The sequence below is a fragment of the Taudactylus pleione genome, unplaced genomic scaffold, assembly GCF_031769625.1.
Source record: "Taudactylus pleione unplaced genomic scaffold, aTauple2 ptg000012l, whole genome shotgun sequence".
NCBI lineage: Eukaryota > Metazoa > Chordata > Amphibia > Anura > Myobatrachidae > Taudactylus > Taudactylus pleione.
Window position 1 is genome coordinate 12,830,726 of NW_028284415.1, and position 21,732 is coordinate 12,852,457.

General features: G+C 42.8%; 1 protein-coding gene across 2 annotated transcripts in view; it reads left to right on the forward strand.

Annotated features, from left to right (window-relative positions):
• Nucleotides 1-21,732, forward strand: part of TBCD (tubulin folding cofactor D) — a 376,677-nt gene that overhangs the window by 287,437 nt on the left and 67,508 nt on the right. For both annotated transcript variants that reach the window (XM_088468636.1, XM_088468637.1), the window contains exons 31-33: nt 11,129-11,212; nt 13,443-13,601; nt 14,337-14,475. In XM_088468636.1, coding sequence (XP_088324762.1) covers nt 11,129-11,212; nt 13,443-13,601; nt 14,337-14,475 — 382 coding nt within the window. The remainder of the gene's footprint in view (nt 1-11,128; nt 11,213-13,442; nt 13,602-14,336; nt 14,476-21,732) is intronic.

Below are 21,732 nucleotides of genomic sequence, written 5' to 3' on the forward strand. Positions count from 1 at the left end.
TGCATTGGAATGACAGATCATGTAAAAAAAAAAAAAAAAGCCCAAATCTTGAGTCCCCACTCACAATGCGTGTCCCCGCTGGTCGCACATAGCATCTTCAGATCTGCCGTGCTGTAGGGCAGATTTGCCAATCTGGGACACAATGCACTGGATGCACGATAGATCTTAAGTCCGATTGGACATTTTTTACTCAATCGTGTGTAGGACTGCCGGGGAGCTGCCAGGGGATAGTTCAGGGGAAATCGTACATCGTGAGCACATCGCCAAGTGTGTAGGCACCTTAAGTCCTCAAACTGGGTGCCTCCAAGTGATAGGTCCAAGCATAATATATAGTGGGTGAAGAAAGTGAGTATGTGCGCACAAAAGACCCTTGCAGCAGGTAAGTGATTCTCTTATAGAGGTATCCCCACACCTCCACCAATGTGTAACAGCAAAAAGAAAATAGAGGGTCACATAACCTGCGCTTGGTTACAATCCATATATAAGGGTAAATACCCCTATAGTTATCCCATCAATCGACAGGGGACTGAATAAGGGTGCAGTTGATAACCCTGTCCCTCAGTAAACCTGTAGGTATATGCTCGTAGGCACAACAATAGAAAGAAGAAAAATGTGCAAACAGTGAAGCACAGTTTTAATTAACACATAACAATGTATAAAATACACAATAACAGCATCCTTGGATGGAAAATCCCCAATGGCAGAGGTGTGTAATTACCAGAAGGCTGGGAGGTATAACCTCAAATGAGTGTATAGTGTGTTACTTCAGGGTTAGTCCCGGGCACTCTGCTGATAAACGATCATGTCCACAGCCATCAGGATGTAAACAACCTCCATCGAAAATGGGTATCCACCTTCTCTCACCGACGCGTTTCGACCCCTAGTCCGGTGGTCTTTTTCAAGGTGTCCAGAAATATACCCATTCAGCCATGCACATAATCTCATGGCCTCCATTCAGCCATTGCGCACATAGACATGTCTGCAACTCACACAGTGATTCCTCCTTCACTAACTCTAACTCTGTCTCCGTTCTCCCTTTACAAATGAATTTAGTCATATGTAACCTCTTTATGACATCCCCTTTGCCACATCTACAAAAGAATCATGCACAAATCAAGGAAAATTGCAAATGGAATCAGAGCAATATAACCAGTCTTAAGAGAGAAACTCAATAACGAAACATTATCTGTAACAGACAGAAATAATGGGCAGCGCTGGTCCAGAGCAGACAATTAAACACAGTAATGAACCCTGACGTAACTACCGTGAGGAGCGTGGTGGGGAGAGAGGAAGTGGCGTTACTAAGCGGAGAAACAAACTTTCACTGCTTGCGTCCACCTGCCTTATTTTGAAGAGCCTTATATTTTATGTTTTTTACTAAGTAAATTTGTCTACAACTGCCTTACCGCTTTTCTTTCCTCCTACTCCCTCCTTGACCCTTTTCAGTCCGGCTTCCATTTTCTCCACTCCACTGAAACTGCCCTACGAAAGTCAGCAACGACCTCCTTGCTGCTAAATTCAAAGGCCACTACTCTCTGGGCATTCTCTTTGATCTCTCTGCTGCTTTTGACACTGTGGACCACCCTCTCCTGCTGCATATCCTTCACTCCCTTGGTCTTCGTGACACTGCCCTCTCCTGGCTGTCATCCTACCTCTCTGACCGATCTTTCTCGGTTTCCTCTCATGACTCCTCTTCCCCCCCCCCCCCCAGCCTCTTACAGTAGGTGTTCCCCAAGGTTCTGTTCTTGGACCTCTTCTATTCTCCCTCTATACTTCCTCTCTAGGTGAACTCATCAGCTCTTTTGACTTCCATTATCATCTCTATGCTGATGATACTCAAATCTACTTTACCTCCCATGATCTCTCCCCCTCTCTTCTGACTCGTATCTCCAACTGTCTCTCTGCTATCTCTTCCTGGATGTCCCAGCGATTTCTTAAACTTAATATGTCTAAGACAAAGCTGATCATTTTCCCACCCCCCCTACATAACCACACTTCCCACTATTTCTTTATCAATTGATGGCACAACTATATCCTCTATCCCAAAAGTGCGCTCTCTTGGAGTTACCCTGGACTCATCCCTCTCCTTTAAACCACATATCCAGAATCTTTCACAGTCCTGTTGTTTCCATCTCAAAAATATTTCCAAGATAAGACCCTATCTCACCCAGAATGCTACTAAAACCCTCATACACTCACTGGTCATCTCCAGATTGGACTACTGTAAACTCCTCCTATAAGGCCTCCCGAAATCCATCTCTCTCCTCTCCAGTCTGTCCTAAATGTTGCTGCACGGCTTATCTTCCTCTCCAAACGCTCTACATCTGCCTCCCCTCTCCTACAAGCCCTCCACTTGCTCCCCTTCCCTTTTAGAACCCAATTTAAGGTTCTCACGCTCGCTTACAAAGCCCTCACCCAATCTTCTCCCATATACATCTCTGATATCATCTCCCTTCACTCTCCTCTCCGCTCTCTTCGTTCAACTAATGCATGCCGCCTTTCATGCCAACTGATTACTTCCTCCCACTCCCGCCTCAAAAATTTTGCACGCACTACTCCCCACCTCTTGAACTCTCTCCAACTCCCATCAGACTCTCCACCTCTTTGCAATCCTTCAAACGGGCTCTTTAGACCCACTACTTCATCATAGCCTTCCAGCTATCTCTCTAACTCCCTGCTACATGCTCCTTCCTCCCTATCTACCCCATCTGTGTGAAACCTATTTGTCTTCCCCTCCCTTTTAGAATGTAAGCTCTTACGAGCAGGGCCCTTTACCCTCTTGTGCTTCTCCCTAATTTAGTTTCATCTACTTCTTACTCACCACTAGGGCACCTAACACTTGGTGGCTTATCCTCTGTTGCTTATCTGGGTGTTATGGTCGCTAATGTAGCAATATATATTATCCATGTCCTGGTCCTGTATTGGATTGTTCTGTAAGTCGCTTGTCAACAGTTTATGTACCGTGCAAGGCGCTGCTGAACACTTGTGGCGCCATATAAATAAATGATGATAATAATAATATTTTATTCTAGCTGGGATACCCGACGTTGCCCGGGTTGAGGATTGGACCCTAAAATACATCTGCAGCCTCAATTTGTTTACATTGTCCTCGCCTATAACCCCATTCCATTGATCCTGAAAAGGACCCTACTGTTTGCTAGCGTGCATGAAAACAGTGACGTAACTACCGTGGGTGCAAGGGGTGCGGCTGCTATGTTGCACGAGCTGCCTCAGTGACCCACCGCTCCCCCTGCACCCAGTCACGCGCACAAGACGGGCCGGTCCAGTCAGGGCCGCCAAGGGTGGCCTGGGTGACAGCGGTGTTGATTTGGTGCCGGCCCGCCAGCTGATTACATCTGGCGCACCGACAGGAAGATATGAGGAGACAGCGCCACCATTTGTGAGGTAGTCAGAGCTCGCGGACTGACAGCCAATCAGCAGTGTCGGCTCCTAATTGGCTGCCGGGCCGCGAGTTGCGATTGGCTCGTGACCGGCGCCAGATTGTGGTCATGGAGGGGTAGCAGCACATGCTCGGACACGTACTCAATGTATTTTTTGCGGAAAATACAGTGAATAGTATGTGAAGTGGATTCACAGGGACAGAGCTTTACCCTAGGCTCTGTCCCAGCATGCGATTTTTGATGCATCCTTGCGATGTAATCAATTATCATATTGGCCTAATTCAGGGATGGGGAACCTCAGGCCCGGGGGCCGTATAAGGCTCCCGGAATCATTTGACCTGGTACTCGGAGCTTTTTTCTGCTAGCCTCATCTGGATAGCAGTGCCTAGAATGGCATCCTGCGGACAGAATCTATGCAGCAGTGCTACCAGGAGTGTCCTTAGGGTGCTTCAGCCGGTCACACCGCTACCCTTACAGCTCCCCAGAGCATCCTCAGGATGCTCCAGGCATTGCTATAATCACTGGCGATTGTGGCCCCGTCCCCGTGTGACACCACACGGAGAGGACGTGGCCTGCACCGGGCCCGCGAATAATGTTATATATATCAAAATGGCCCTCGACAGAAAAAATTTTCCCCACCCCTGGTCTAATTTATCACAGCCAATCCACATCTGAGATGCTGATTGTGATAAATATGCCCCTATAAATGGTCCCATCCACCTGCTGTTTTGCATGTAATTAGAGATGATCTCTTACACAAAATTTATCATTCTGGATTTCAACCACAGTTATTTGTTCTGACTAACCAGTTAGGTGTGAGGGAGAAGCCATGAAACTCTTCCTTACTTCAGTCATATATTATGATCAGATAATCGCATTGTACATGCACCGTTCTGTAAGTGTTGTGGAATGTCATTTTGCTAGTAGTTACACATAGCAATGTGAGGCTGGTCACACTGTTATGCTGCCCCAGGGCAGGAGTCTGGCTGACAGAATGCCGCAGAGCAGGACCCAGTGGCCCTCTGCTGTATGACAGTGGCACGCCCTGGACGTGCTGTGAGACATGAAGAATGGAGTCACTTGTTTACTTTAATACATATTTTGTTTTCTAATCTTGCATGAAGCTGAAAAACAAGATCAGGTAGAGCATTATAATCTCACGCCTGTGTTTTCATTAAGTGATTTTATATTTTGTTAATTCTACATTTTTCAAAGCTTTCAGGCATGTCTTAGTCATGGTTACTATTGTACAGGAACTCAGTCATAATAAGTGATTTATTCAGTCAGTCTCATTCCCTTAACCCTTTGCTGCCAAAGACCATCTTCAGTTTTGAAACAACATTCCTTTGTGCTGTGTGCAGGGAATACTTTAAGGTTTAATAATCTACAAAAGTGAATTGTATTTGGGTTTTGTTGTGTTTGTAGATATTTAATCCAATGTGCTACTTAAGACAAATGTGGTTTTGTTGCAGTGTTTAGGGAAACAGAAGCAATAATAAAGCCTTGTCTGTAGCATTTACAATTACACTATTTTGCCAAAAGTATGTGGACACCAGAAAATCACACCCACACGCACTTGTTGAACTTCTCATTCCAAAAACATGGGCATTCATATGGAGCTGTCACTCCAGAGAGTGCATTTCCATTCTTTCAGAGCCCAATGGCGGTGAGCTTTACACCAATTTAGCCAACGTTTATTGTTGCACATGGTGATCTGAGGCTTTTGCTGCTCAGCCATGGAAAATTAAATCCATGGAGGCTCCCAATGAACAGTTATTGTGCTGAGGTTGTTTTCAGAGGCAAATTGGATCTTGGTAGTGAGCGATGAAACTGAGAACAGACCATTCTTACACGTTTCAGTACTCGGCAATCCTGTCTGTTCGTGGCCTATAGCTTAGCGGATGAGCTTTTCTTGCTCCCAGACATTTGACTGGGACAGCTTTAGCTGGGCAGACATTTGATGAACTGAATCTACTGCTACTGTTTGACTATGGAGAGTACATGGCTGTATGCTTGATCTTATGTACCTGTTAGCAATAGGTTTGGCTAAAATGGCCAAACACATCAATTAGAAAGAGTGTCCACTTACTGTTGGCCATGTAGCATATCGGCCAACACAACACCACACATTTCCCTATAGTTATTCTTAGCCTAACATTTACATCCCCTTATTAACCTGTAGTACCTATCCTTGAAAGTGTTAAAATGAGATGATATGTAAACATTGATAAGTCGCAGTCGTTGGTTTCATGCCACTGGTGGCACCATTGATGGTTAATGCACCGATGGCCATCTCTATTACAGACCCTTCTTTTCTAGTGTAGGTCAGGGAAGCAGACCGTAGAATGTATTGAGGCCATAATGTATCCCCTGTGATGGGGGTTAGGTTATAATGGAAAATATAAATGTATTACTGCTGGGAAGATGAAAGAACCCTCTAGTTAGTGGGGAGAGATTTATTTTGTTAAAATGCCACCTCGAGGCCTGTCTAATTATGCTGCACCCATGCATGTGTAATCCTCCTTTTCCCTGTCTACAGCAATGTGACCCAACATTCAAGCTCCCTGTACTAGGCTAGTAGCTGTTACATGAGGACTTATTCTTGGTTAGAGGGTTCAGTAACACTGTTTCCAGTGTTAAATAGAAATTCATCTGTGCAGAAATAAATGTTCTGTTAAACCCGGTTTTCTCGAGTTTCATCTGAATCCTCCCAGACAAGGCGACAAGTGTAAGATCTCTAAACTTTCATATCCACATAATCCCAAGGAATGATAATGCTCTGCAAAGCGGCTTCCATCAGAATACATGAACTTTCAACATGAACACTACTCATAATGTCATTTTTGTTTCTAGTAGTGTGTTTAATTTTCATTGGACTCGGCACTCATCTTCCCAATCTTCCCAATCTAACACTCACTGTTATCTACAATAAACCTGCTCTATAGTATAGAACTATTGTTCAGTTATAAAAGGCCACGTTCTACATATCTCTATTGCTTCCTTTTATTATCTGTGGCTTTAAAAGTAAAAAAAAATCTGGAAAATAACTATTAAATGATTTATAAATACAATAAGTGTATTGTAAATTGAATTAAGTCCCGCTTTATGTGTTTGTTAGTTTCTTCAGCTGCCACTCATCCATACACCCAAATCCTCATAAATATGTAAAGAGAAGAGAGGTTGCTGTAGACCAGCACCATGTGGTTTCACAACAAGCTTTCCTGTGGCCTGAACATGCTGTTGTAGCTGGTGGCACAGCTATGTCATCAGTGGTTTATCTGACCTCATTTTCCACCATAATGGTCAATATCAGCCCAATATTGGCTGCAATATGACCTCATTAAAATGTATCACTCATTTTTTTAAATGTATATGACCGCCACAATTGTATATAAATTTCTAGAGACAAAATTACATTGTTGCAGTCTGTTTTTAAGGGACACTCACTTCAAATGAATACTTTACACATTAATGGTACTCTGGTATATTAGTTTTCTTTCTGCAAACAATAGAAGCAACCCCCTTTTTGAAGTATAGGCCTATGAAATATTATGGTCTTCTTAGAGACCCAGACCAGGTCTGTAATAGATTTACTGTAAACTGGATTTAGGATTTTTAGCAATAGCGGAGATCTAGCAGAGCATCCCATTTTAAATTGTGAAAACAAGTGTAAATCTTTTGTCTGTATACTCACATCAGACATGTAAAATAACCTGTAATGCTGTTTACACACCTGAGCGATATGTCGGCTGGCCTCCCAATGCGCTCACCGATTTGGTAAGAGTTATGCACAAACGATTTGTGCATATACACTTACCAAAGTGCCGCCTGACATGCCTGGCCACAGGATCAGAAAGTGACATCCGTGTTGGTGGTTCCTGTGACCAGTGTACGGGTGCCCGTACACACAGGCAGATGCACCAATATATCTGCATGATATATTGGCATTGGTTGTGCTGCAGGGCCAACCTGATATGTCTGTGAACATCATAGTTCACAAACATATCAGATGTACACACCCACCGATGCACTCGCGATATATCGTTTGTCGTTCAAACAAGTGTGTACCCAGCTTTAGAATACTAACTAAATAACAGTAGGTATAATGTTTGCAGCAATTGCATAACATTCTGGGAGGTGTTGGGAGGCAGAGACAATCTTGGCACAATATATTATTCTATTTCTATTACTTTAAATAAGTCCAGTAATGAAAGAGCAAATCGTACTGGTTATATATATCAATTTAAACAACAAAACGAAATATAAACTGTTGGCTTTGACTAAGAGCATTTAAATGGATATAACTTGCTTTTAATCAAACATAGCTTGACCCCGACATTAGTCAGGCTAACTGAAATTGCATGATGCCCAACTGACATCATCTGACTACTGGAGTCTTAGGGCATCGCATTTATTTCTTCATTTCACATGATGGATGGAAAACTATATAAATAAAACGTTACAAACGTGAGTCTTCCCATTGCTGCTGTCACATACTGAGCAGCATACCTGATTCTGATACCCAACAGATTTCACCCATAGATAACAGAATTTCTTTGGCATGAAAAACTCACAAATTAATTTTTACAGTGTTTTGCACAATTTAGATAACTATGTAAAAACACAGGTGTGAAGAAGCCTTTAGGGAAGGCTGGTGGGAACCATCAGGTAATGGGTAATGTTAAATCTGAGGTGGATTAATTTAGACACGAACTGTGCCACTTTATCCACAACAAAACTAGCGGCAGATACTTTTTGCTATAAAATTAGAAAATCATGTAATGAAAATAATGAAAAATCATGTAATTGTGGTTTTTTTTCTAACCACCCCTCTTTACCACCTCCCAACACGGACTACCTGTCACTTACTTTGTGAGTGTTTCCTCTGTACGAGAGTATTCACAAGGCAATTGCTGCGCTTGTACAGTGCAGATTTCACGCATACGCAATGTCAAACAATCGCTTGATCTGCGTAAATATCGGCTTTGTGAAAATCTATGAATCCAGCCCACTGTCCTTATGGTCACGTACAATCTTATTTATCACTTTTTTTTTGTATTCGGGATGATTTATCCACACTTTCATGCACTTGACATAGATAGCCACAGGCCACAGTAGTCAGGGTGATTTACCTACTCCTTCATGCACTTCACATAGTAAGAACACTGCAGAGTTCACACATACCCTCAACTTGATGTTTCTAATTGAATTGCATAATTAGTACACAATATAAGGAATATTAACGCGTCATTTGCAAATTGTATTTGCTCCGCTATGATCTGTCTATGTGTAAGGTATCACACAGAAGAGTGGACGGGTGACTATTGTGTTGTTAGTGTTGGATTAGGGAGTACAGGGATTTTGGGGGGGAAGATCCCTGCGTTTCTATTACAGAAATCCGAAGGCAGAACTTTCAGGTGTTATTTTCATTTGGTAACTTACAGTTAGAGCTACAATCCATGTTTTGTGACATTTTGGGCCTGATTTAGTTTTGGACGAAGCACCAATATGTGCGCAGTTGACTGATGTTTTTGTACTGCCCATGCATCTGAGTGCACCACACGTGTGCCGATTGTCTGCGCACAGAGACGCAGCACAGGATTAGATGCAAGGTCTGGGAATTGTAGTCGCCGTGTATCTGAGGTAATGGGAGTGGCAAAGCCAAAACGGGCGTTTCACTGAAAGCGGCTGAGTTCAGAGAGGCACAAACACTCACACAGATGCACCTGCCATAGGTCCTAAGACCCTGCAGGTGGGTGTCTCGGTTGTTTAAAAATCAGACGCAGCATCAGCATAATGAGACAGACGTGACTGCGTCCATTTTTGAATCAACCCTTTTTGCTGCATGGGCTCGTCCAACTTAAGGTGCTAAACAAGATATTTTTTTTCTATGAATCAGATTGTGGAGTATGAGAAGTTATATATGCCATAGGTACTGAATACATCAATCAAACTAATGTGTGACACCAAAAAGTGAATTAGAAAAGGTATTTGGCATGTACTGTGAGTGACATGACATGCTCTGTGCTCAGTCACAGGTATCGGCGACCATCAGACAGCTGTCAGTTTCTGGGTGTGTATGGTTTAAAATAAATGTGTTTTTTTACAATACAGACAACAAATAAATGTAACTTGAATAATTTATTTCTTACTAGTTATTTATATAATGCACACATATTCCGCAGCGCTTTACAGAGCATATTTGGGCATTCACATCAGTCCCTGCCCCAGTGGAGCTTACAATCTATGGAGCTCATTCAGACCCGGACGCTAAGCTGCGCTCTCAAGCAGCCAACAGGTGCCGTATATGCAAATGCCGCGATCGCAATGTCTGGTAAATGGACGCCCTCTATGCCTTAGAGAGCAACGGCAGTGAGCGCACGCCGGAACATAAAGACGCCCGCCTTTCTTTCATAGCACACGTCATCTCCAGGAAGTGTGTGATTAATCGGTGACATCGAGAGCCATCGGAGCTGCACGCAGCGCTTGAGGTAGACCCTACCCCACCACAAGCACTGCGATCACTGCAGACTGAAATACAACCAAGTGACGTGTACAATGACGCTTCTTTGCTAATTATGCACACCCAAAATACTCAGTTTTGACGGCCAGATACGGCTGCGTTCGCAGCACCACTCCCCCGTTCACAAGCGCCTTCCTGTTACCACTCACAAATGGCGCTATCTGTCACTCAAAGTAGCGTCCAGTCTGTAGACTACAAGCGCACGATTCCCGACCGCAGTGACTGGTTCACGCATGCGTACTTTTACGCTTGTGCAAATGTGTGATAATCGCCCATAGTGTGCGTTTGCAGCTTAGCGAACGGGTCTGAATCAGGCCCTATGTTCCCTACCACATGTATGTATATACACACACACACACACACGGAATAATTATGTTGGGAGCCAATTAACCTACCTGTATATTTGTGGAGTGTGGGAGGAAACCCACTCAAGCACAGGGAGAATATGCAAACTCCACACAGTTTGGGCCGTAGTGGGAATTGAACCCACGACCTCAGTGCTGTGAGACAGTAATGCTAACCATTACACAGTCTGTGCTGCCCTCAATAATCAATTCTAGCACTGTACAACTAATGTTCTTGTTAATACAGTATAAATTGCTGGCATTCCTCTGACCATGCTACCTGGCATTGAAGCACTGTATTGTAAAGTGGCTGTCTGGTGCCAGCAAGGGATCACTCTGCCAATTATTGGATTGATGCTAAATGCAAACACTGCTTTCTGCTGGCCCGACTTTATCTTATAGAAGACTATGGGGTCTATTTACTAAGCAGTGTTAGGAGAAGTGAAAAGTGATAAGGTTCCAGCCAATCAGCTCTTAACTGCCATCTCACAGGCTGTGTTTGAAAAATGACAGTTGGGAGCTGATTGGCTGGCACCTTATCACTTTTCACTTCTACTAACACTGCTTAATAAATAGACCCCTATGTTGGGGGAATCTCTGCACTTGAGAGACTCTTGGTGATGATCACTGTTAAGATGTGTTGAGAACAGGCCAACTGTTGTCTCTAGACTTGCTCCTTTTGTGTTTTAGAATTTCTGCACAGTCAAGGTGATTTTTGAGTTGTCTGGGGAGGCTCCACAGTCATCTTCTAAACCATTACCCCTCATTGCTAAGTTGGTTGTTTTCTATATATATATATATATATATATATATATATATCTTAAAATACTTTAGTATTTAGTCTCATTTTTATATTCCAGGGTGCGAGAAGCAGCTATGGCCAGTCTGTTGGACATCACGTTGTTACTAGTGAAACACACTCCGGATCTTGTAGGGGAAGATTTGTAAGTGACTGTACTGTATTTCACATTTGACTTGGTGCTGTATGTATCCTAACTGTTTAACACACTAAGGGGTCAAATCAATTACCCGTAAAGTACTCGCTGCTGCATAACACACTTAACGGTACCTCCAGACTCTCAGATGTTTATTTGCCGTCCAATATGTGCAAGTTGTGGTGCCGACGATGGCGGAATTCCAGTTACAAAACTTTGAGCTGATAATAGGATATATAAATTAATCACATTAAATAAATCTAATATTTAAACCCAACCTACTTTAATTGCAGTTGGATTTTTTGGGGAAAAAGTTCCAATGGATATTATATACTGAAAATACAGGTAATCAGCATAGATATTCCTGCCATGTTGTGGCTGAGTCATATCACATTGGAAGACTGCAGTCTGAGCCATAACACATTTAGAAAACTGTAGAAAAGGTGTTTTGTCCCATAACATCCAATCAGATTCTAACTGCCATTTTTTTCGCACAGTTTACAAAATAAACTCAAACATCTGATTGGTTCCTGTAGACTACTATGGAAATACAGGATGTTTCCAGCACTTTCTATTATCTATCCTATGAATTTGTTTGATACTGTTCTCAATGTATTCAGAGATATATAAAAAAAACAGATTGGCAATATCGTATAATACCGTAAAAAAAAGGGGGTTTCTCTTGTAAGAAATATAAACGCACTCACCATTTACTGGTGGGTGATAGGCGTTGGACACAATTTTCACCGTGGTCCTGCGGTGGTTGCAAAATGCAACGTAGATCTGGATACCTTTTGGGTCACTCCATAGATGGGAGAAAACACATATGACAAGCTTAGATAGTGTAAATCAGTAAACCCAATACAAGGTCCTACAGGGTTAAGTAGTATACTCACCTTGAATGGGGTGTGATGGAAGCCTTAGACATTTATATTTTAAAACCTATGTCAGTCTATTTAATATAGAGTTTGTTGAGCTTTGTGTTGATATTCAAATCCAAAATAATTTGCTTACAAAAATCCAGTAATCAAATAATTTATAATGTATTAGTCTATACTGGTGTTATATAATTACACCAGATGATGATAAAAATAATTTTCATTGTGAGTAGAGACATTGAAAAAAAATTATTACAATAAAATAACGCAATTTAGATGAAAACAATTATATATTAATAAAATAGAAAAAAATAATAAAATATATTTTCCTCAGGCTGAGGAAGCAGACATTGATTCTGTGAAATGCGTTGCTAGGTGACCACCCATTGGTTCTCTACACTTTTTCATTTCTGAACTATGTATTTTTTTTTTAATTATTATTTTTTTATTCTATTTTATTAATACTGTGTGTGTGTGTGTGTGTATATATATATATATATATATATATATATATATATATTTTTTTTATTTTATTTTTTTATCTAAATTGCATTATTTCATTGTAATCATTTTTTTCAATGTCTACTCACAATGAAAATAATTTTTATTATCTTCTGGTGTAATTAGATAACACCATTATAGACTAATAAATGATTTGATTTCTGTAAGCGAATTCTTTTGGATTTGAATAGCAACACAAAGCTCAATTAACTCTATATTAAATCGACGGAAATCGTTTTAAAATATAAATGTCCAAGGCTTCCATCACACCCCATTCAAGGTGAGTATACTACTTAACCCTGTAGGACCTTGTATTGGGATTACTGATTTGCTCTATGGAAGCTTGTCATATGTGTTTTCTCCCATCTATGGAGTGACCCAAAGGTATCCAGATCTACGTTGCATTTTGCAACCACCGCAGGACCACGGTGAAAATTGTTTCCATCGCCCATCACCCACCAGTAAATGGTGACTGCGTTTATATTTCTTAGAAGAGAAACCTTTTTTTGACGGTATTATACGTTATTGCCATTCTGTTTTTATACAGTATATCTCTGAATACATCGAGAACTCTATCGAAAAAATTCATAGATCATAGACAACGCTGGAACCATCCTGTATTTCCAAAACTGTCTTTTGAGGGGCATTGTTGAAAGGCTCCTGCCATTCCAAGCTGCACATCTGGATCTACCTTTGGATCTAACAGGGAAATTGGTGCCAGTCTCACGAATCCCTGTGCTGTAGACCATGCCATCTGTTTACGCACAGATACTTATGGAGTACTTTATACATGTTTTACAGTGTGATGCCTCTGTGGTGGGGTAAATGAAGCTAAGCATTGTATTGTGTTTCTCCCACAGCAGCCAGCGAATGATGTGCTCCATAGTTCAGCAGGCGGCCGAGAAGATCGATCGTTTTAGAGCCCATGCTGGCTCAGTTTTTTTCAAACTATTGTACCAAGATAGCCCACCAATCCCACACATTCCACACCGGGAGGATCTGGAGAGAATATTTCCCAGGTACTAATATGCAGTTTAGGTTTCTTAACAGGATCTGTTTTTTTAACAGGACTGCAATATCTACTGGTACTGGGATCAGCCAGTGGCTCTGTTTTTAGAAAGGGAAATGTTCTGCTTGGTCAGATAAATTAAGCTGCACAGATGCGCTTCAGCATCTAATTGGCATCAATCTGACTGAATGTCTCTCACGTGATGTAGTAGTTTGACATGACCACCAACCAACTAGTCCATTGTGGTCTTTCGACATAGACCTGAGCTCTTGGCAACAGCCTGTATGTAAGAGCTTTAGTAATGAAGATGTACTCTTATGTAACTGTATTTTTCTTCATTGACCATTACACAGCCAGGAAGTAGTAGGAATGAAAGTGCTTGTTGGCATTACATAGACACTTTGCACTTTTGCAGACTCCCCACTTATTTCACGGTAGAGTCTACTTCTCATTACATTCATGCAGACTGATCAGGTAATACATTCTCTTTAATGGAAAATTGCTAAAAGTTGTAACCATTCTTGTTTAAAACAAAATTCCAATATTGATATCACTGATCACAGGTAGCTGCATTCATGTTTCCTGCCCTACATTACAGAAATTTACATAAACTAATTCTAGAATATAGGATCTTACAATAATTATAACTTTCTGTGTTTAACTAGGTGTCATTAGTGTCATTAGGTGTCATTAGTGGCCAGCAGCTTGCACTGATAACTGATTGATTTCTGTCCTCTCTGTCCAGGTCACAGGCAGAGTCACTGAACTGGAATGCCCCTTCACAAGCCTTCCCTCGCATCACACAGCTCCTGGGGCTACCGATATATAGTTACTATGTTCTAATGGGTCTGACTGTGTCTGTTGGAGGGTTAACCGAATCAACGGTAAGAAAAGAAAATATTTTATTGACTTGCAGTGTTACAATGTATTGTTCAAGTTCTCAGATATGTTATCTACACGCAAGTACAGTTATAAATAACTTTTTTTTTGCTGAGGGACATTATATAACATTATTTGCGGGCCTGGTGCAGGCTACACCCCCTCCGTGGAGGTGATTACAGCTTTAAGGGCTGGGGTGTGACCGTCTGAAGCGTCCTAAGGACGCTCCAGGCGGCACTGCTGCATAGATTCTGCCTGCAGAGTACCATTCTAGGCAAAGAGGTGAATACCATACGGTACTGGTCAGGCGCTGAGATGAGTGGTTAGACCAAGCTGCTACTATAACAAGGGATAGTCACTTCCTAACACATAAATATCACCAATAACAAGTAGTAGCGCTATGAATGGGTTATATATACATTATTTCTATGTCAGTGTACATGTATTGCATATATTGAAATAAAATATTTATTTTTGTATTATAGAATCACTTTACTTCATAAAACATGTAGAAATAAAATCACAGTGTTGATATAGCATGTTAAAAACAAATGATCTCACCCTCAACCCTAATAGTCCATGGTTAGCCTGTTCCCACGCAATACCTTTGTCATGGACACTGGGGGTTCCAGAACAAGTGATGTGACTGTCCATTTGATATACACCTGGTCACCAATATAGGGATGTCCCTTTTAAATGATCATATTGGTCCACAGTGACGGGTCCTCAAATTGTACGGTGTTTGTATGTGATATAATCCAAGGTGATGCTGTTGGTATATTCCCAGAGGCACTTTGTCCTTTTTGTTCCAAAAGGCTGGTTCAGGCTGATGTGGGGTAATCCAAAATGAATGGATCCACAAAAAAAGGGTGAGGGTGAAGATCTCTGGTAAACTGACGCGTTTCGCTGCATCAAAGTGCAGCTTTTTCAAAGATGTCCAGTATGTGTGCAAGGTGGTAGTTATATACCCCTCTAAAGATGGCTGCTAATTAGCACCTGATTTACATTTACATATAAAAATTGCCATACCCGCATAATTTAATATATATTCAAAATATTTACAACATGATCAAATAAAACAAATAGGAGGCAGACTCTTTTCATTATTCTTCACTCTAATGAAGATTATATCTTATTTTCTATATCAGGGCTCGACAAAACCCGGGGGCCAGGTTGCCATGGCGACCACATTTGGTTGCCTGGCGACCAGATTTTCAGCAACCCCCAGGCCCTGTAGTCAGTGGCAGGCTGGGCCGGGGGACAGGGTGCCATGTGCCCCCCAGGCGCAGCGCCATGCGGGCCTCTGGCCGCGGGCAGTCTGTGTTTCTGTGACACAAACTGCACCGCGCGGGTGGCGCTGACCGGATGGAGTTCGGTCAGAACTACACAGTGACTGACAAACACACAGCCGCCGGCGCCGGCAGCTGTGTGTTTGTTTTGAGTGGCAGCCAATGAGAGTCTGTTAGACTCTCACTGACTGCCACTGCGCCCACTGCAAGAGCCGCTCCATCTTCAGGCTCCTGCAGTGGGTAATGGGAGAGACGTCATGACGTCTCTCCCATAATGCAGAGCGGCTCGGCCCAGGAGGACGACCGGAGGAGCGGATGACGGCGGCGGGAGTGGGGATTCAGGTAAGTGTTTCTTTTTTTTTTTTATCACATGTGGCACTACAAGGGGGAGACTACTACTGGGGGAACTAAAAGGGGGAGACTACTACTGGGGGCACTAAAAGGGGGAGACTACTACTGGGGGCACTAAAAGGGGGAGAGCACTACTGGGGGCACTAAAAGGGGGAGAGCTCTACTGGGGGCACTAAAAGGGGGAGAGCGCACTACTGGGGGCACTAAAAGGGGGATTACTACTGGGGGCACTACAAGGGGGGGGACTACTACCGGGGGCACTACAAGGGGGGGGACTACTACTGGGGGCACTACAAGGAGGGGACTACTACTGGGGGCACTACAAGGGGGAGACTACTACTGGGGGCACTACAAGGGGGAGACTACTACTGGGGCACTACAAGGGGGGGACTACTGGGGGCAATGCATAGGGGGTCCACTTCTGGGGGCACTATATATGGGGACCACTACTGGAGGCACTGCATAGGGGGTGTGGCTGCTACTGGGGGCACTGCATAGGGGGGTGGCCTCTACTGGGGCACTGTATAAGGGGGGGTGATACTAGGGCACTGTATAGGGGGCGCTACTAAGGACAATGTATAGTGGGGACTACTACTGGGGGCACTGCATAGGGGTACTACTACTGGGGGCACTGCAGAGGGGGGACTACTACTGGGGGCACTGCATAGGGGGGACCACTACTGGGGGTACTGCATAGTCGGGGGACCACTACTGGGGGCACTGCATAGGGGTGCCCAAAGCATATTCTTGCATCTGGGCCCACCACTCTCTAGTTCGCCCACTGCCAGAGGTGGCTTTGCTTGTCCGGGGTTTTTTGGCTGCGGAGGGGTGGTCTTTCTGGGGGTTGGTTGCCTGGAGAGGCGGGTTAGCTGCTCAATAATGTGGCTGTGGGTGGGTGGTTTACCTGGGGTACCCCGTTAGTGGTGTGGCCATGGGGGTTGGTTGCCTGGGGCGTAGGTGCTCACTAATGCTGCCCTGGGGGAAGGGGGGTTCTGGCTCCTACTCTTTCATCCTGGCTCCTAGGTTTTAGAAAAATTTGTCAAGCCCTGTTCTATATGATATCGGATCTTCCGGTTTTCGGCACCCGGTCATGTGACATACGATAAAAGTGAACAAAGGATCATACTCGTAGTTTACCTTGTTTCCTGCAGATCGCGGATCTTCACTTGGACACTAACGATGTGGAGACTTAGAGGAAGGGGACCACGTCCACTTTGTCACCTTCCTCTTACCACTGGAGCTGCCACTCTCGATCTGTGGTGATCGTTATTCCGATTTACGTGTGTTGGTCACGTGTATTAGTCACGTGAACGGGTGAATGTCCAATCAACGCCATGTTAAGTCATATGACTCAGAATACATGCTCTTTTCCTTCAGGGATTCTGGGATTTGTAGTATTTTGACCATAGGCTGAATTATTTCTTATTTTCTATTGTATCACAATCAAAATTGAAGTTATTGATTAGAGACCTAGCTATTTGATATATCATCTCTAAAAAGGGTGACCATAGGGATAGTAATCCCTCTACACCTTTATTTGTATATAACATGTATTCTTGTTTATATTTATATAAAAAAACAAACCATATAATTCACTGACATTGATTCACATAACGTTCTTTCTCTTTTATATAGTGTATACAGTCAGGTCCATAAATATTGGGACATTGACAGAATTTTCAGATTTTGGCCTCTATTCACCACCACAATGGCTTTGAAATTAAACAAACAAGATGTTCTTTAACTGCAGACTTTCAGATTTAATTTGAGGGTAATTACATCCAAATCAGGTGAACGGTGTAGGAATTACAACGGTTTATATATGTATCTCCCACTTTTTAAGGGGCCAAAAGTAATGGGACAAACTAAACAATCCTAAATCTAACATTCACTTTTTAATACTTTGTTGCAAATCCTTTGCAGGCAATTACAGCCTGAAGTCTGGAACGCATAGACATCACCAGACGCTGGGTTTCATCCCTGGTGATGCTCTGCCAGGCCTCTACTGCAAATGTCTTCAGTTCCTGCATGTTCTTGGGGCATTTTCCCTTCAGTTTTGTCTTCATCAAGTGAAATGCATGCTCAATCGGATTCAGTTCAGGGGATTGACTTGGCCATTGCATAACATTCCAGTTTTTAGCCTTAAAAAACTCTTTGGTTGCTTTTGCAGTATGCTTCTGGTCATTGTCCATCTGCTCTGTGAAGCGCCGTCCAATGAGTTCTGAAGCATTTGACTGAATATGAGCATATAATATTGCCCGAAACACTTCAGAATTCATTCTGCTGCTGTTGTCAGCAGTCACATCATCAATAAATACAAGGGAACCAGTGCCATTGGCAGCCATACATGCCCACGCCACGACACTACCACCACCATGCTTCACTGATGAGGTGGTATGTTTTGGATCATGAGCAGTTCCTTTCCTTCTCTTCTCTTCCCATCACTCTGGTACAAGTTGATCTTTGTCTCATCTGTCCATAGGATGTTGTTCCAGAACTGTAATGGCTTTTTTAGATGTTGTTTGGCAAGCTCTAATCTGGTCTTCCTGTTTTTGTGGCTCACCAATGGTTTGCATCTTGTGGTGAACCCTCTATATTCACTCTTGTGAACTCTTCTCTTCATTGTTGACTTTGACACATATACATCTCCCTCCTGGAGAGTGTTCTTGATTTGGCCAACTGTCGTGAAGGGGTTTTTCTTCACCAGAGAAATAATTCTTTTGTCATCCACCACAGTTGTTTTCCATGGTCTTCTGGGTCTTTTGGTGTTGCTGAGCTCTCCGGTGCGTTCTTTCTTTTTAAAGCTGCATACACACACAACGATTGAGTTAATGAATGATTTTAGTAAACGATTTTCTACCTTGGAAAAATGAACTAAAATCGTTTACTAAAGTTGTTCATTTACTATGTTCATTTAAATGTAATGAACGATTTTTATGAACTACAAACGATTTTTGCATATTAACTTAATGAAAATCGTTGAGTTGACAAGTTTGACTGAACTACAAACTGCAAACTACAAACGTGAACGCGCATGAACAATAATCGTTCATCGTTTGACTCAGAAAGTGAACGATTTTTTCAAACGATTATCGTTAAACGATATAGTTTAACGATAATCGTTCAAAAAATCGTTGTGTGTGTGTATGCACCTTAAGAATGTTCCAAACAGTTGATTTGGCCACACCTAATGTTTTTGCTATCTCTCTGATGGGTTTGTTTTGATTTTTCAGCCTAATGATGGCTTGCTTCACTGATAGTGACAGCTCTTTGGATCTCATATTGAGAGTTGACAGCAACTGATTCCAAATGCAAATGTCACACCTAGAATCAACTCCAGACCCTTTACCTGCTTAATTGATAATGAAATAATGAGGGAATAGCCCACACCTGTCCATGAAATAGCTTTTGAGTTGATAGTCCCATTACTTTTGGCCCCTTAAAAAGTGGGAGGCACATATTGAAATTGTTGTAATTCCTACACCGTTCACCCGATTTGGATGTAATTACCCTTAAATTAAATCTGAAAGTCTGCAGTTAAAGCACATCTTGTTTGTTTCATTTCAAAACCAGTGTGGTGGTGAATAGAGGCCACAATCTGAAAATTCTGTCAATGTCCCAATATTTATGGACCTGACTGTATATACAGTCAGGTGGACCTGACTGTATATACAGTCAGGTGCATAAATATTGGGACATTGACAGAATTTTCATAAACATCTAAAATATTATATGCTCATATTCAGTCATATGCTTCAGAACTCATTGGACGGCGGTTCACAGTGCAGATGGACAATGACCCGAAGCATACTGCAAAAACAACCAAAGCGTTTTTTAAGGCTAAAAACTGGAATGTTATGCAATGGCCAAGTCAATCCCCTGACCTGAATCCGATTGAGCATGCATTTCACTTGATGAAGACAAAACTGAAGGGAAAATGCCCCAAGAACAAGGAGGAACTGAAGAAATTTGCAGTAGAGGCCTGGCAGAGCATCACCAGGGATGAAACCCAGCGTCTGGTGATGTCTATGCGTTCCAGACTTCAGGCTGTAATTGCCTGCAAAGGATTTGCAACAAAGTATTAAAAAGTGAAAGTTAGATTTAGGATTGTTTAGTTAGTCCCATTACTTTTGGCCCCTTAAAAAGTGGGAGGCACATATAGAAACCGTTGTAATTCCTACACCGTTCACCTGATTTGGATGTAATTACCCTCAAAATAAATCTGAAAGTCTGCAGTTAAAGCACATCTTGTTTGTTTTAGGGGTGTGCATCGGCCACTTTTCGTGTTTTGGTTTTAGATCTGGATCTTTCTTCGTGTTTTGGATCTGGATTGGTTTTGCCAAAACCACCCTTCCATGTTTTGGGTTCTGGGTTTTGTGTTTTGGATCTGTATTTTTTTTAAAAAAAGCATAAAAACAGCTAAAATCACAGAATTTGCAGGTTTTTCTGCTCCTATGCTATTATTAACCTCAATAACCTTAATTTCCACTCATTTCCAGTCTATTCTGAACACCTCACAATAGTGTTTTTATGTCCAAAAGGTTGCACCGAGGTAGCTGGATGACTATGCTAAGCGACACGAGTGGGCGGCACAAACACGTGACCCATCTAGGAGTGACACTGCAGTGGCAGACAGGATGGCAGTTTGAAAAACTAGGCCCCAAACTGTACATAATGCAAAGAAAAAAAAGAGGTGCAAGATGGAATTGTCCTTGGGCCCTCCCACCCACCCTTATGTTGTATAAACAGGACATGCACACTTTAACAAACCAATCATTTCAGCGCCAGGGTCTGCCACACGACTGTGGCTGAAATGATTGGTTCGTTTGGGCCCCCACAAAACAAGCTGGCAATTAATCTGTCCCTGCACAAACTGGCTCTACGGAGGCAAGATGTCATCCTCATCCTCCTCATCCACCGATTCCTCACCCTCTTCAGTGTTGTGTACATCCTCATCCTCACAGAGTATTAACTCGTCCCCACTGGAATCCACCACCACAGGTCCCTCTGTACGTTCTGGAGGCTGGTCTCCCTGGAAGAGCTGATAATTCATTTTGATGAACATCATCTCCACATTCTGTGGAAGCAACCTCCTACGCCTTTCGCTGACAAGGTTCCCGGCTGCACTAAACACTCTTTCAGAGTACACACTGGAGGGGGGGCAACTCAGGTAAAATAGAGCCAGTTTGTACAGGGGCCTCCAAATTGCCTCTTTTTCCTGCCAGTACAGGTATGGACTGTCTGACATGCCTACTTGGATGCTGTCACCGATGTAATCCTCCACCATTCTGTCAATGGTGACAGTATCATATGCAGTGACAGTAGACATGTCAGAAATTGTTGCCAGGTCCTTCAGTCCGGACCAGATGTCCAAACTTGGTCCTGTCTGCCCTGCATCACCGCCAGCGGGTTGCTTAGGATACCTAAGTTTTTTCCTGGCAGCCCCAGTTGCGGGAGAAAATGAAGAAGGAGCTGTTGACGTGTCACGTTCCGCTTCAGCTGACAGTGTGTTCACCAGCAGGTCTTTGCACCTCTGCAGGCTTGTGTCGGCCGGAAAGAGAGACACCACATAGGCTTTAAACCTAGGATCGAGCACGGTAGCCAAAATGTAGTGGTCTGATT